The 13321-nt window shown below is 49.1% G+C and overlaps 1 protein-coding gene across 1 annotated transcript in view; it reads right to left on the bottom strand.

Annotated features, from left to right (window-relative positions):
* Positions 1-13321, bottom strand: part of ARHGEF5 (Rho guanine nucleotide exchange factor 5) — a 30893-nt gene that overhangs the window by 13987 nt on the left and 3585 nt on the right. The window contains exons 2-5 of the mRNA XM_065939754.1: positions 6410-9527; positions 5773-5836; positions 5282-5346; positions 4830-5083 (exon numbers count right to left, since the gene is read on the bottom strand). Coding sequence (XP_065795826.1) covers positions 4830-5083; positions 5282-5346; positions 5773-5836; positions 6410-9515 — 3489 coding nt within the window. The 5' untranslated portion in view covers positions 9516-9527. The remainder of the gene's footprint in view (positions 1-4829; positions 5084-5281; positions 5347-5772; positions 5837-6409; positions 9528-13321) is intronic.

Genomic DNA, 13321 nt, shown 5'->3' with positions numbered 1-13321 from the left:
TAGACAGCAAATTAAAAAGCAGAGACGTCACTTTGCTGACAAAGGTCCGTCTAGTCAAAGGTATGGTTTCTCCAACAGTCATGTATGGATGTGAGAGTTGGACCATAAAGAAAGTTAAGCACTAAGGAATTGATGCTTTTGAACTGTGGTATTAGAGAAGACTCTTGAGAGTCCCTTAGACAGCAAGAAGGTCAAACCAGTCAATCCTAAAGGGAAACAGTCCTGAATATTCATTGAAAGGACTGATGCTGAAGCTGAAGATCCAATACTTTGACTACCTGATGCAAAGAGCCGACTCTTAGCATCCGAGCCGACTCTTTGGAAAAGACCCTGATGCTGCGACCCTGATGCTGGGATCATAAAGAAGGTTGAGCACTGAGGAATTGATGCTTTTGAACTGTGGTGTTGGAGAAGACTCTTGAGAGTCCCTTAGACAGCAAGAAGGTCAAACCAGTCAATCCTAAAGGGAAACAGTCCTGAATATTCATTGGAAGGACCGATGCTGAAGCTGAAGATCCAATACTTTGACTACCTGATGCAAAAAGCCGACTCTTTGCATCAGAGCCGACTCTTTGGAAAAGACCCTGATGCTAGGAAAGATTGAGGGCAGGAGGAGAAGGGGAAAACAGGATGAGATGGTTGGATGGCATCACTGACTCAATGGCCATGAGTTTGAGTAAACTCCGGGGGATAGCGAAGGACAGGGAAGCCTGGCAGGCTGCAGTCCATGGGGTCACAAAGAGTCCAACACAACTGAGCAACTGAACAGCAACAACAAATAGACCACAAGTGGATGCATTCATTTCTGGGCTCTCTGCTCTGCTACACTGATCTATGTATCTGTTTCAATGCCAGTATAATACTGATTATTGAAACTTTGTACTATAGTCTGAAATCAAGGAGCATGACACCTCTAGCTTATTCTTTTTTCCTCAAAATTCCTTTGCAGTTTGGGGTCTTTTATGGTTCCACATAAATTTTAGGGTTATTTATTTTAGTTTGGTGAAAAATGTCATGGGTCTCTTGATAGGGATTACATTATATACCAGCTCAAAATGAATTAAAGACCTAAGTGTAAGACCAGAAACCATAAAATGCCTAAAAAACATAGGCAGAACACTCTTTGACAAAAATTGTAGCAATATGTTTTTGGATCTATCACCTAAGGCAAAATAAATAAAAGCAAAGATAAACAAACGAGGCCTAATTAAACCTAAAAGCTTTTGCATAGCAAAGGAAACCACTAACAAACAAAAAGACAACCTATTGCAAATTATGTGATTGATAATGGCTTAACACCCAAAGTACATAAATAGCTCATAAGACTCAATACCAAAAGAGCAAACAACCTGACTAAAAAATAGACAGATGACCTGAATAGACATTTCTCCAAAGAAGATATACAGATAGCCAACAGGCACATGAAGAAATGCTCAACACTACTAATCATCAGAGAAGTGGAAATCAAACTTAGAAGAAATCACCTCACACCTGTCAAATGGCCATCATCTAAAGGTCTACAAATAACAATTATCGGCAAAGACTTGAAGAAAAGAGAATCCTAGTACACTATTGGTGAGATTGTAATTAGGTGCCGTCACTATGGAAAACAGTATGGTAGTATCTCAAAAAACTAAAAATAGAACTAACATATGATTCAGGAATTCCACTGTTGGGTATATATCAAAGAAAATGAAAACACTAATTCAAAAAGATTAATGTACCCCAATGTTCATCCCAGCTCTATTTACAAGAGCCAAGATACTGAAGCAACCTAAGTGTCTATCAACAGATGAATGGATAAAGAAGACATGGTATACATACATACATACAAATACACACACACACACACACACACACACAATGGAATACTACTTGGCCATAAAAATAATGAAATCATGCCATTTCCAACAACATGGATGGAACTAGAGAGTATTATGCTGAGTGAAATAAGTTAGAAAGAGAAAAACAAATAGTCCATGTTCTGTAGACTACTGTATGTGGAACTTAAAAATAAAACAAGCAAATGTATATAATAAAAACAGAAACACACTCGCATATATGAGAACACCTAGGGTTACCAGTGGGGATAAGGAAGAAGAGAAGGGCAAGATAAGGGTTTCAGATGAAGAGGTAAACACTATTATGTATAAAATAAATAAGCAACAGGATATATTTCACAACACAAGGAAATATAGCCATTATTTTCTAATAACTTTAAACAAAAAATAACCGATAAAAATGCTGAACCACTAATATAATACTGTAAATCAACTATACTTCAATAAAAAAATAAGTGATAAACATTTTTTGACTGATTACTATGCACTAGGAACTTTTAAAAAATTATTTTTCAATTGAAGTATAGTTGATTTACAATGTTTCAAGTGTACAGCAGAGTACAGAATTCAGTTACACACACACATATACACATGCAAAATACATACATATATACATACATATTTCTGCTTTATTGACTATGCCAAAACCTTTGACTGTGTGGATCACAATAAACTGTGGAAAATTCTGAAAGATATGGGAATACCAGACCACCTGACCTGCCTCTTGATAAACCTGTATGCAGGTCAGGAAGCAACAGTTAGAACTGGACATGGAACAACAGACTGGTTCCAAATAGGAAGAGGAGTATGTCAAGGCTGTATATTGTCACCCTGCTTATTTAACTTCTATGCAGAGTACATCATGAGAAATGCTGGGCTGGAAGAAGCACAAGCTGGAGTCAAGGTTGCTGGGAAAAATATCAATAACCTCAGATATGCAGATGACACCACCCTTATGGCAGAAAGTGAAGAAGAACTAAAAAGCTTCTTGATGAAAGTGAAAGAGGAGAGTGAAAAAGGTGGCTTAAAGCTCAACATTCAGAAAACTAAGATCATGGCATCCGGTCCCATCACTTCAAGGCAAATAGATGGGGAAACAGTGGAAACAATGGCTGACTTTACTTTTCTGGGCTCCAAAATCACTGCAGATGGTGATTGCAGCCATGAAATTAAAAGACGCGTACTCCTTGGAAGGAAAGTTATGACCAACCTAGACAGCATATTGAAAAGCAGAGACATTACTTTGCCAACAAAGGTCTGTCTAGTCAAGGTTTTTCCAGTAGTCATGTATGGATGTGAGAGTTGAACTATAAAGAAAGCTGAGCACTGAAGAATTGAGGCTTTTGAACTGTGGTGTTGGAGGACTCTTGAGAGTCCCTTGGACTGCAAGGAGATCCAACCAGTCCATCCTAAAGGACATCAGTCCTGGGTGTTCATTGGAAGGACTGATGTTGAAGCTGAAACTCCAATACTTTGACCACCTGATGCGAAGAGCTGACTCATTTGAAAAGACCCTGATGCTGGGAAAGATTTAGGGCAGAAGGAGAAGGGGGTGACAGAGGATGAGATGATTGGATGGCATCACCGACTCAATGGACATGAGTCTGGATAAACTCCAGCAGTTGGTGATGGACAGGGAGGCCTGGCGTGCTGCAGTCCATGGGGTAGCAAAGAGTCGGACACGACTGAGTGACTGAACTGAACTGACTGATACAAACATATTCATACACATATATATATTCTTTTACAGATTCTTTTCCATTATAGGTTATTACAAAATATTGAATATAGTCCCTGATACACAGTTAGTCCTTGTTGTTTATCAATTTTATATATAGTAGTGTGCATCTACGAAACCCAAGTTCCTAATTTTATATATAGTAGTGTGCATCTACGAAACCCAAGTTCCTAATTTATACTCATTCTTGGTAACCATAAATTTGTTTTCTACGTCTGTGAGTCTGTTTGTATACACACCACATCTTCTTTAACTCTTCAGTTATTAATGGACATACAGGTTGCTTCCATGTCTTAGCCATTGTAAATAGCACTACTATAAATACTGTAAATAGCATTTATCTTTTTTTGGTTCTCCCAGGAATTCTTTGCAACCAAGTTTTACAAATGAGGAAACAGAAGCTTGGAAAGATCAAGTATTGGGCTAGCCAAAAAGTTTATTTAGATTTTTCCATAACATCTTATGGAAAATCCTGAATGAACTTTTTGGCCAACTCAATAATTTGGCCCAAGTTAAATAGCTAGCAAATATTAAAGTGGGTCTAGGTCATTTACGCCAGAACCTAAATGCTTAAACATTGTTCCGTAATGCCTTTCCATTGTGCCATATCATCTTCCCAGGAAGGAAGGTTTAACCCATATTTTAGATTGATTATTAAGATAAGCTCTCCATGTAAAACATATTAATGATAGTAACTTAACATGAGACCAACAGCCTTTACTGTAGTCTTGCTATTGGAAGGAAGGACCAAGCAGAGCCTGATGGTCATTCAAAAGCCACTATGAGACCCATGAACCACAGGACAGCTACAAGGGCCACTCAGCAAGGGAATAGCAAAAAGCCCCTGCATGCGTCTTGGTTGAAGAGGAAAACATCAGTGTAGGCTGAACCTTTGTTTGAAGAGGGAAATGTAAGTCTAGCCTGAAGCTAGACTAACTAGATTGAGCATATACTCCTCCCATTGAATTCAGGGGCACGGTCAATTTATATGAGCTCAAACCAGTAATACAGAGCAGTAAATGGTCAATGGAGTGAGAAGCAGGTAGATGGGGGGAGAGTGGTGATGTTCACAAAGCAATTCGAACCAGCAAGCTGGGGATGACCCGGCGTCTGGTGGTGAGGGTGGTAGGGACAGCCCGCTCGTGGGGGTGGCGGCGGCGGTGATGGCGGTGAGCAGGAGACGCGGACGTGAACAGAGGAGACCCTGCTTGCCCTTCTGCAGCCCCCGCCCCAGCCCGCCCCGGTGGTACCTCCTGAAGCTTCTGGTCTTCGTGGGTCATGGAGAGCAGCACGGTGCTGTTACGCACCACGGGGATCTCCTGCCACAGCGAGCCGCTGGAGGCCATGGAGAGGCGACGCAGGTAGGACTCGGAGGAGACCAGGGCCTTTCGGGGCTGCCGGGGCGACATGGGCCCCGGTGCCTCCGTCAGGCTGTCCAGCCGCTGCTGGCTCTGAATCTCCTTGTTCAGAAACACATCACTGTATTCCTGATAAAGCAGCTGAGCTACAGGGGTGAAGAGGTGCGGGAGAGGGAGAGAGTTAAGGAGACGGGGAGTTGAGGCTCTGAAACACAAGCTCACCAAGCCCCGTGGCTCTCCCAGCATCTCTCCCTACAGACGGCCAAGTCCCACCGCTGATGGCCACGAAACCCTCTCTGGCTCAGGCCAAACACTCACGCAGTCCACAGTCCATAGGTACTTACAGGAGTTGATGAGCTTGGAGCACCGTCTTGAAAAGCTTCCCATCACCTCCTTTGGCTTTTTCTCCCTGTGGGATAAAGAAGGGCTCCATGGTGCTTGCTGGCCATCAGACATGGAGAAGCCCCAGGCGACGAGAAATAAGACAACCTCTGATGACTGGGGCACGTGCTAGAATATCACGGCCAAAGCCTCTGAAGAGGCAAGCTGTAGCCTGACGCACTTTGGCATAGTTCGAAGCTCTTATGGATGTCACGCTGAACTTTTACGGCAGGGTTTAGTTCATGGCCAAAGGGTCTAGAGGGATGGGAGATTGGGATTCAGGTGCAAGAACCATGTAGACGAAAGATCTCCCTACCCTGGAATCCTGGTGTATGTCCCTTCCCCTCCCCACCCCTGGAAAAGACATGGTCCCAGCACCTGTGTCAGCTAATGAAAATCTCAGTATCCTAGGAAAGAGAGAAAACTGTACCCACTGGGAGAGAGGGTGACTCACCGGAAAACAATGGCATCCGACAGGCCAGGAGATCCTTCTATGGTGGGACCTCTTGTGTCTGAAACTGGAAAATGGGTAAAGTAACAGATTTCGAGGGGGCGTTCAGACAAAGTCAAGGAACCTAAGACCTAGAGTGGGAGATGTAGGCATGGGGGCGCAGGCTAAAGGTTCAACTGGGAGTCTATGAGAAAGGGAAGAGCCCGAGTCGAAAGCATTTAAGGACACTGGTGCCAGGTCCGTCCCCGTCCACTGCATCAGAACGTGAACCGGACAAGGAGGAGATGCCTTCTCTGCTAGTGGAAGGGCATCGAGCAAGTGTTTGTAACTGGAAAGTACTCAGGGGTGGCGGTGGCAGGCGCAAGGCAGGGGGGCCTGCAGAACAACGTTGGTAAAAAGAGATGCACCATCAAAGTGCACACCACAGTAAAGTGAGAGAGATGGAAGGGGAGAAGAAAGTCTTGCCATGAGCTCAGAGACGTCCTAGAGGACTTTCCCCTGCTTGGGGCTGGGCACGTGGGTGGGGGAAGCTAGCAGGGGGATCAGCAGGAGCCTGGAGGACAGAAGACAGATGAGGAGGGGAGAGCCGGACAGAGTCTGCCCTGAGGCGAGGTCCCTGGGGTCCCGGCTCCGCACTCACCTTCAGGGCTCTCGGGGAGGATGGAGGGTCTTCGCAGGCCCTGCCGATGCCAGTCCTTGTGCTTATTCGACCCCTCACCAGGGACCACCGCCGCCTCACTGCCGTCCTCCGCCGGCCTTCTTGGGTCCCGTCGATGGGGCCAGCTCGACGCCTTCTCCAGGAGGACGTGGCCCGGTCTCTCCGGCTGCCTCGCCGGGCCTACCTCTGACCTCCTCAGGCCATTGCTTCCTTCCTGCGGGGTTGTTCTTCTCCACGACCCTCTGGCAGGGGCTTCGGACTCTTCTGAGAGCCCGGGTTCAAAGGTGGGTCGCTGGACCTCTGGAGTCCATGGGGTGGTCGGGGAAGAGGGGTGTAGAAGGGCCGTCATGTTACTGAAAGCCAGGCCTGGGGGCACGTCACTCTTACACCTGCCGACGGCAGCCAAAGGGTCGGTTGCCCGGCCTGTGGCTGGAGGCCAGGAGACCCGGCCTGCAGAAGGCGGGGTGGACACGGTCCGCTCTTCACCAACAGGCCTCGGCCTGCCTTGATCCCCTGAGTTCACGCGTCCTCCCTGCGAGCTCCTGCTCCTCCCCTTGGACTTTGGGGGCAGAGGGGGCGGTTCAGTGGGAGGATCCAGGATAGGGACAGGAGGGAGAGGCTTGTAGATCCTTGAGATGCTACAGGAGACAAGAGGGTGGTGGGGCTGGGGGGCGTGGGGGGTGGGGGGTAACGGCTTGTTGTATCTCTGCCTGGGGGAGACAGAGTGCTGAGAGTGGGCTGGCGCGTCCGGCGTGGAGGGCAGCGGCCGGTGCTCCCTTGCCACCAAGGGGTTGGGAACGTGGGCTGGGGGGCCGTGGAGCCCCGGACCCAGGGTGAGTGGTGGAGGATGGCTGTACCGCTTCAGCGTGGGGACCCCCGCAGGGAGATGGCCGTCTCGCTCCACCGTGGAGGGCTGGATGGGCCTCCTCTCCGGGGGAGGCAGGGGTGGAGGTTCATGGATCCTCAGGTCTACGGGGGTGACAGGGGTTGGGGAGGAGCCACAGGCAGGAAACCCGGGGGCAAAGGCCCAGTGCTTCTCGGGGCCCCACGGCTGACTGCTGGGGGCGCTGCCGGCCGTGGCTGGATTTGAGGCCGGTTCTCCAAAGTCCTGCCCCGGAGCGGGTGGTGAACTCGAGGCTTCCGGAATAATGGTGCAGTCCCTTATGCTTCTCCTGCCTCTTCTTGGGAGCACAGAGCCATAGATGACAGGTTTGGGGGGCCTCTGTGGCAACTCTGAGTGGGAGGAGGACAGGGATATTCCCACCAGGTGTGGGGCTGCCTCTGTCCCGTGAGACCCAGGGAAGGAGTTGCTCCTCATGGGCTGGACCGTTCCGGTGGGGCTGCCCAGGGACCCCGGGGGGCTGGCCCGGCCCGCCAAGGGGAAGCCATAGTGGGCCGCTGGGGGGGTCTCAGGAGCCCCATGGGGAGATGGACTATCGGGCGGGTGAGAGGCTCTGGAGGTTTCTGGAGAACAGGCAAGGACAGAAGGCTCCCTCCTGGGACAGGCAGCCAGGGGATGAGCTGGTGCTGTGGCAGTCGTGCCAGGGGGCCCTTCAGGAGGACTGGGCGCAGCTGCCTCTGGGCTCCTTGAAGGGGTTGCAGAGGGACTGTAGGCAGAGACCACCTCAGCACCCCCGCTGCATGCGGTCTCCTGCCTCAGCTCAGAGCCCTCTTTCTGGTGGTGATGAGCAGTTTCTGGGTCCAGGGACTCCTCGGCAGGACAGGAACCAGGTAAAGAAAAGGGCTGGTGGGAGCATCCTGTGGGTTCTGGCGCAGGACTCGGAGCTACGGGGGACAGAACCTCAGTTCCAGGCTCTGTCTGAGTCCCCGGGATCCTGGTTGGGGGAGAAGAGGCCTCTAGAGGCAGGTCACAGGGAGGAGAGACCTCGGGGGCGACCAGAGCCAGCGCAGTGGGACCCTCACGCTCTCCTGGTTCTATGCAGCTCTCTTCTCCTCCTCCCCCGGGTGTGTCCTCCCCCTCCCCGCCCCCTGGTTCCTCCTCTGATGACCCCACCTCCTCCTCCTGCCCTTCTGGGGCCTTGGCTTCCCGCTGTACACCCGGATCGTCCGGCTTTCCACTTCTTTTCTCTGACTTACTTGCTGAGCTTTGATTCTCCCCATCCTGAGCATCCACCTCATTCTCCTCTGGCCCTGTTGACTCCCTCCCCTTCTGCTCCCCTTGTTCTAGATCCCTGTGGCTCTGAGTCCTCCAGTCCCCCTCCCTATAACTCAGACTCCCCAACTCCTCCCCACGGCACCGCCCCTCTCTTTCTCCTTGACCTGCGAGCACGACATCATTTTGCATCTGCTGCTGTTTCTGTCTCCCTTCTTCCTCTGCACCTTTAACCTGCTCTCCCATCTGCTCTGGAGCCCCAGAAAGCCCAGCAGAGCCAGCAGCCTCTCCCTGAAGTCCCCCTTCTTCCAGCCCCTCAGTTCCCTGGAGACACCAGGGGCCTGGACTTTGCTGCCTGGCAGGTCCACACTCCGAGTCCGCCAGGGGCCGACAGGGCTCGGCCGGGTGCTCGTCGTCACAGGAAGGCCCGCGTCTGGTCCGGGCACAGGCGTCGGGGGACGTTTCCTCCTTCCCTTCTGCTTGTCCCGTTTCCAATATCAAAGACGTGAGTCCTGGTCTCAAGTCCACCTCCATGCTGCCGCCCAGGCCCCTGGATACCCAGGCTGTGTCTGGACTGTCACCCTGGTCAGGGCAGGCCCGGAGCTCCAGGGAAGCTGGCGTCCTTGCCTGTCCATCTGCCAGGCTCTGGGGCCTGGCCTCCCGGCATGAGGGGGTGTCGTCACAGGCCTCAGCCGTCAGGGTTTCCTGGTCGGTCTCCACCTCTGCAGAGGCTTCATTGAGGAGAGAGCTCATGCTCTCAGCTGCACGGTCATTCACATCCCTCACGTGTCTCTGCTGGGTATCCAAGAGTGTGTGGCCCTTGGCCCACTGACACCACTGGTCCTCGCCCTCTTCGACTGAAGGCTCCAAGGCAGGGGTCTGGCTGCTCCTCATGGGAGCTGCCTGGATAACTGGGAATTCTGCTCCGGCAAGGATGGGAGTTGAGGCTCCATGCTGGGGCTCCTCCGCTTCCATCAGCGCTGAATCCTAAAGGTGAATAAGAGACCAAGTTTCCACCCCCTCTTCTGCTTTATTTGTTATTTATCCAGAGGGACAGACCATAAAGAACAAGCATGGGGCATTTCTTTGGTTCCATTTGCACTCATTCTTTGAGACAAAGGAGAAGGCAATGGCACCCCCCTCCAGTACTCTTGCCTGGAAAATCCCATGGATGGACGAGCATGGTAGGCTGCAGTCCATGGGGTCGCTAAGAGTCGAACACGACTAAGTGATTTCACTCACTTTGAGACAAAAAGCCTTTCACAAAGTAAGCAATGGCTTCTACAAAATTTATCATTGATGTGTTCATTTAATAAACATTTGCCAAGTCACTCTATGAAGGGTGGGGTATTCGGTAGCAAACCAGGCAAACAAAAAACGTGTCCTCATGGAGCCTGCAGTCTTGTGAAGGAGACAGATGAAAAACAATTACGTTAGGGCACCAGACCGCTGTCAGAGAGCTCCCAGCATTCCCCAGTGGCCATTAAGCTCTAGCTGGTATGACGTCACGGTGTCTCCCCGTCCACTCTCTGGACACCTAGAGTGACTCAGGCCCCTGTAACTCCCAGACACTGTGAGTGACACACCCTAGATCTTACAGCCCAGAGGAGCAGTGTCTGGAGGGGAATCCTCCTTCTAAACTCCTGACAGGATTAAAACAGGTCTGGTCATTATGGCCCGTGTCTGAGATACCACAGGACTGGATAATCTCCTTCATAGAGGGTCTGAATTTCACTCATCTTATTTTCCAGAGTGTCTAGTAAAGCCTGTGACTAATTTACAACAACAACAAAAATTGTGTTTCAATTACAGAACGGCTGTAGTAAAGTGGAATGATAACCAGACTTAGATGAGAACCAGATGAGATTAGACGAGAGTAGATACAAAGGGTTCCCACTTCAGTGAGGTCCATCAAACTGGGGACCCCTCACCATCTTACTCTCCCCTTCTCTCTAACATGAGCTCATCTCGTCCCTGGTCACTTTTGACCTTCCCATCTTTCTTTGCAAAGAATTTACAAACCAATTGGTTTTGTTCTTAGGAATTGCTTCATTTTTTTGCAGTTCAAAGCAACCCACACTTCACTCTGTCCATCTTCGCCCTCTGACTATGCCAGAGTATCCTCATCCCTAAGTGCCATCTTCTGTAGCCTGTCTTCTCAGGCCCTGATGCAGTGGGTTAGCTCGTTCTCTAGCACCTTCACCTTCTTTGTCAGAGCCATCCCCCCAGACTTTAAGCATGTTCGTGCCTTTCTTCTCTTTACAGCATACACGTGGAACTCTTCACACCTGCTCTCCTCATATCCTTGCATCTCACCTGCCTCCAACCAAGCTTTAACAGCACCACTTTGCTCACCTCCCCTACAACCTTCAACTTGTTAACTCTAAACAAGACTCTGTGGATGCTTGTTTTTGGTGGTTCTTGCCAGCATTTGACATTTGACACTTCAGTGGACACTAATTGGACATTACACATACCCTTTCTTGTTATTTGTGAGACTACATTTTTTCCTCTTAAGTTTTCCCCAACCCTCTAACTGACTCATTGGAACTGACTCATTGGAAAGGACCCTGATACTTGGAAAGGCTGAAGGCGGGAGGAGAAGGGAACGACAGAGGATGACATACTTGGATGGCATCAACGACTCGATGAACATGAGTTTGAGTAAGTTCTGGGAGCTGGTGATGGACAGGGAAGCCTGGCATGCTGCAGTCCACGGGGTCACAAAGAGTCAGACACGACTGAGTGACTGAACTGACTGACTGACTGACCGAACCCTCTAACTGGGTCACTGTGCTCCTCTTTGTAGCACCTATCAACTAGAGTTCACTTTACTTCTCCTTTGTAGCATTTATGCAATTATGTAGTTATGTGTGTATTTTAGTTTATCATCGATCTCAAACAATGAGCTTCACAAGATCAAGAACAACATCTGTTTTGCTCAATTGTCTATACCTCAGACAGCCGACTCACTGGAAAAGACCCTGATGCTGGGAAAGATTGAAGGCAAAAGGAGAGTAGGCCATCAGAGGATGAGATGGTTGGATGGCATCACCAACTCAATGGAAATGAACTTGAGCAAACTCCAGGAGATAGCGAGCGGCAGGGAGGCCTGGCGAGCTGCAGTCCACGATGAGGTTGCAAGGAGTCAGACACGACTTAGCAACTGAATAACAGGACATAATACCTGGCCCATACAAAGCGCTCAGTAAATATTTTTCCATGATAGAATAAAATTCTTGTTTCGCTCCTAGCCGACATTTCCCATATTTAATCTAGCACTAACTCCTCTGGATTCTTTCTCCTAAATCTCACTCAAGTCTGTGCACTTTACTCCATCTCCACTGCTAGAGTCTGATCCATGCAGCTGCCCTCTCATACCCAGGGCACTGCAGCTGGCCGCTGGCCTCCACACAGCTTCTCCCGCCCTCTTTCTGAGGCATTTTCTCCTTAGTGCCTGAGTGATCAAAAGCCCCACTTCTGGTTAAATTTCTTCAGCAGTCTCTAACTATTGGGGTGAAACCCAAATATACATCGTGGGTAACATGCCCTCCACAGCCTGGCCTCTGTCTTCCCTCCAGCAGCATCCTCGTCGGTCACCACCTCCCCCATCCCACTGGCTTCCCAAGCCTTCAGCTCTGCTTCCTGTCACCTGTAGGCCTTCACAGGTATGGCTCTGCTACCTGGAGTCCTCTTTTCCTGCCCAGAGGACACTTGACTACTTCTTTGACACTTGGAGTTATGCATGTAGTGTCCATTTTCTGGGCCAGACCATGAGCTTCATGAAAACACAGATGTCGCTATGCTAACTGTTCAATTCCTTCTTCCCGCAGCTTAGCTGGCCCTCAACAAAGATTGATTGCACGGATAAAGGAAGGAAGAACACAGCCTTACAAGAATGTTATCCAACTTTTAGTTTTGCCTTTTTCGTATCTTGCTAATTTTAACATAATTGTAGAAATCATGTAGTTGAACTTTTTTTTCCTTATTTTCAGAAAGGGGATAATATATACCGTTTGCAAAAAGTTCGAATAAAGATTAAAGAAAGCAACATAAAAAATGAAGGAAAAAAAAGGATTGGTAACACTGATGGTAGCAGAAATGTCAGGAATTGTATGTATTTTGGGAGAAAGAAAGTGTAAGAGACAAATATAGGATTTATGAGACCGATGGACTTTTGGAGACACACAGAAAATTTTGCCTAATCTACAGATGAGGAAACTGAAAGTCAGCTAACCTTCAAGCTTCCTGAGTACAGGTGAACTCAAAACATGGTCTCCTGACTTCAGTCTACCATGAGCAACCAGAAGTCCAGCTGTAAGAAAGCTGGCCGGTCACTAGTCTAGAGGAGACCCTGGGGCCATATAGAACTCACAGCTCCACCTGGACTCACCCTTCCCTGGCTGGCCTAAGCTTAGAGAGGAAACCCACTACCCCCAGTGCTGGCTGTCTTGCTGAGATATTGCACGTGCACAGACACTCACATAAGCACACACATGCACGCACACACACACACACACACAAAACACTAAACCACCCTTGTAGATTCTATGGGGGACAGCCTGACATAACCAAACATGTCCCTAGCCACCCTGCAGCTGTGGCATGTGACAAGCTCCTGGTCACTTCACACAGATACCATCTCTATGGGCTAAAGGGCCATGTCTAACACAAGCATACTGTGTAAAAGGGCTTTTATGTCCTTTTCCAGTTAATTGACACAGTGCGTGATTTGCCCCCGACACTCAGCCTAAGTACAAAATACTATAATCACTACGGAT

This window comes from Muntiacus reevesi, chromosome 6 (genome assembly GCF_963930625.1).
Source record: "Muntiacus reevesi chromosome 6, mMunRee1.1, whole genome shotgun sequence".
Taxonomy (NCBI): Eukaryota; Metazoa; Chordata; class Mammalia; order Artiodactyla; family Cervidae; genus Muntiacus; species Muntiacus reevesi.
The sequence above is the reverse complement of the archived record's forward strand: the minus strand, read 5'-3'. Positions and strand labels throughout refer to the sequence as shown.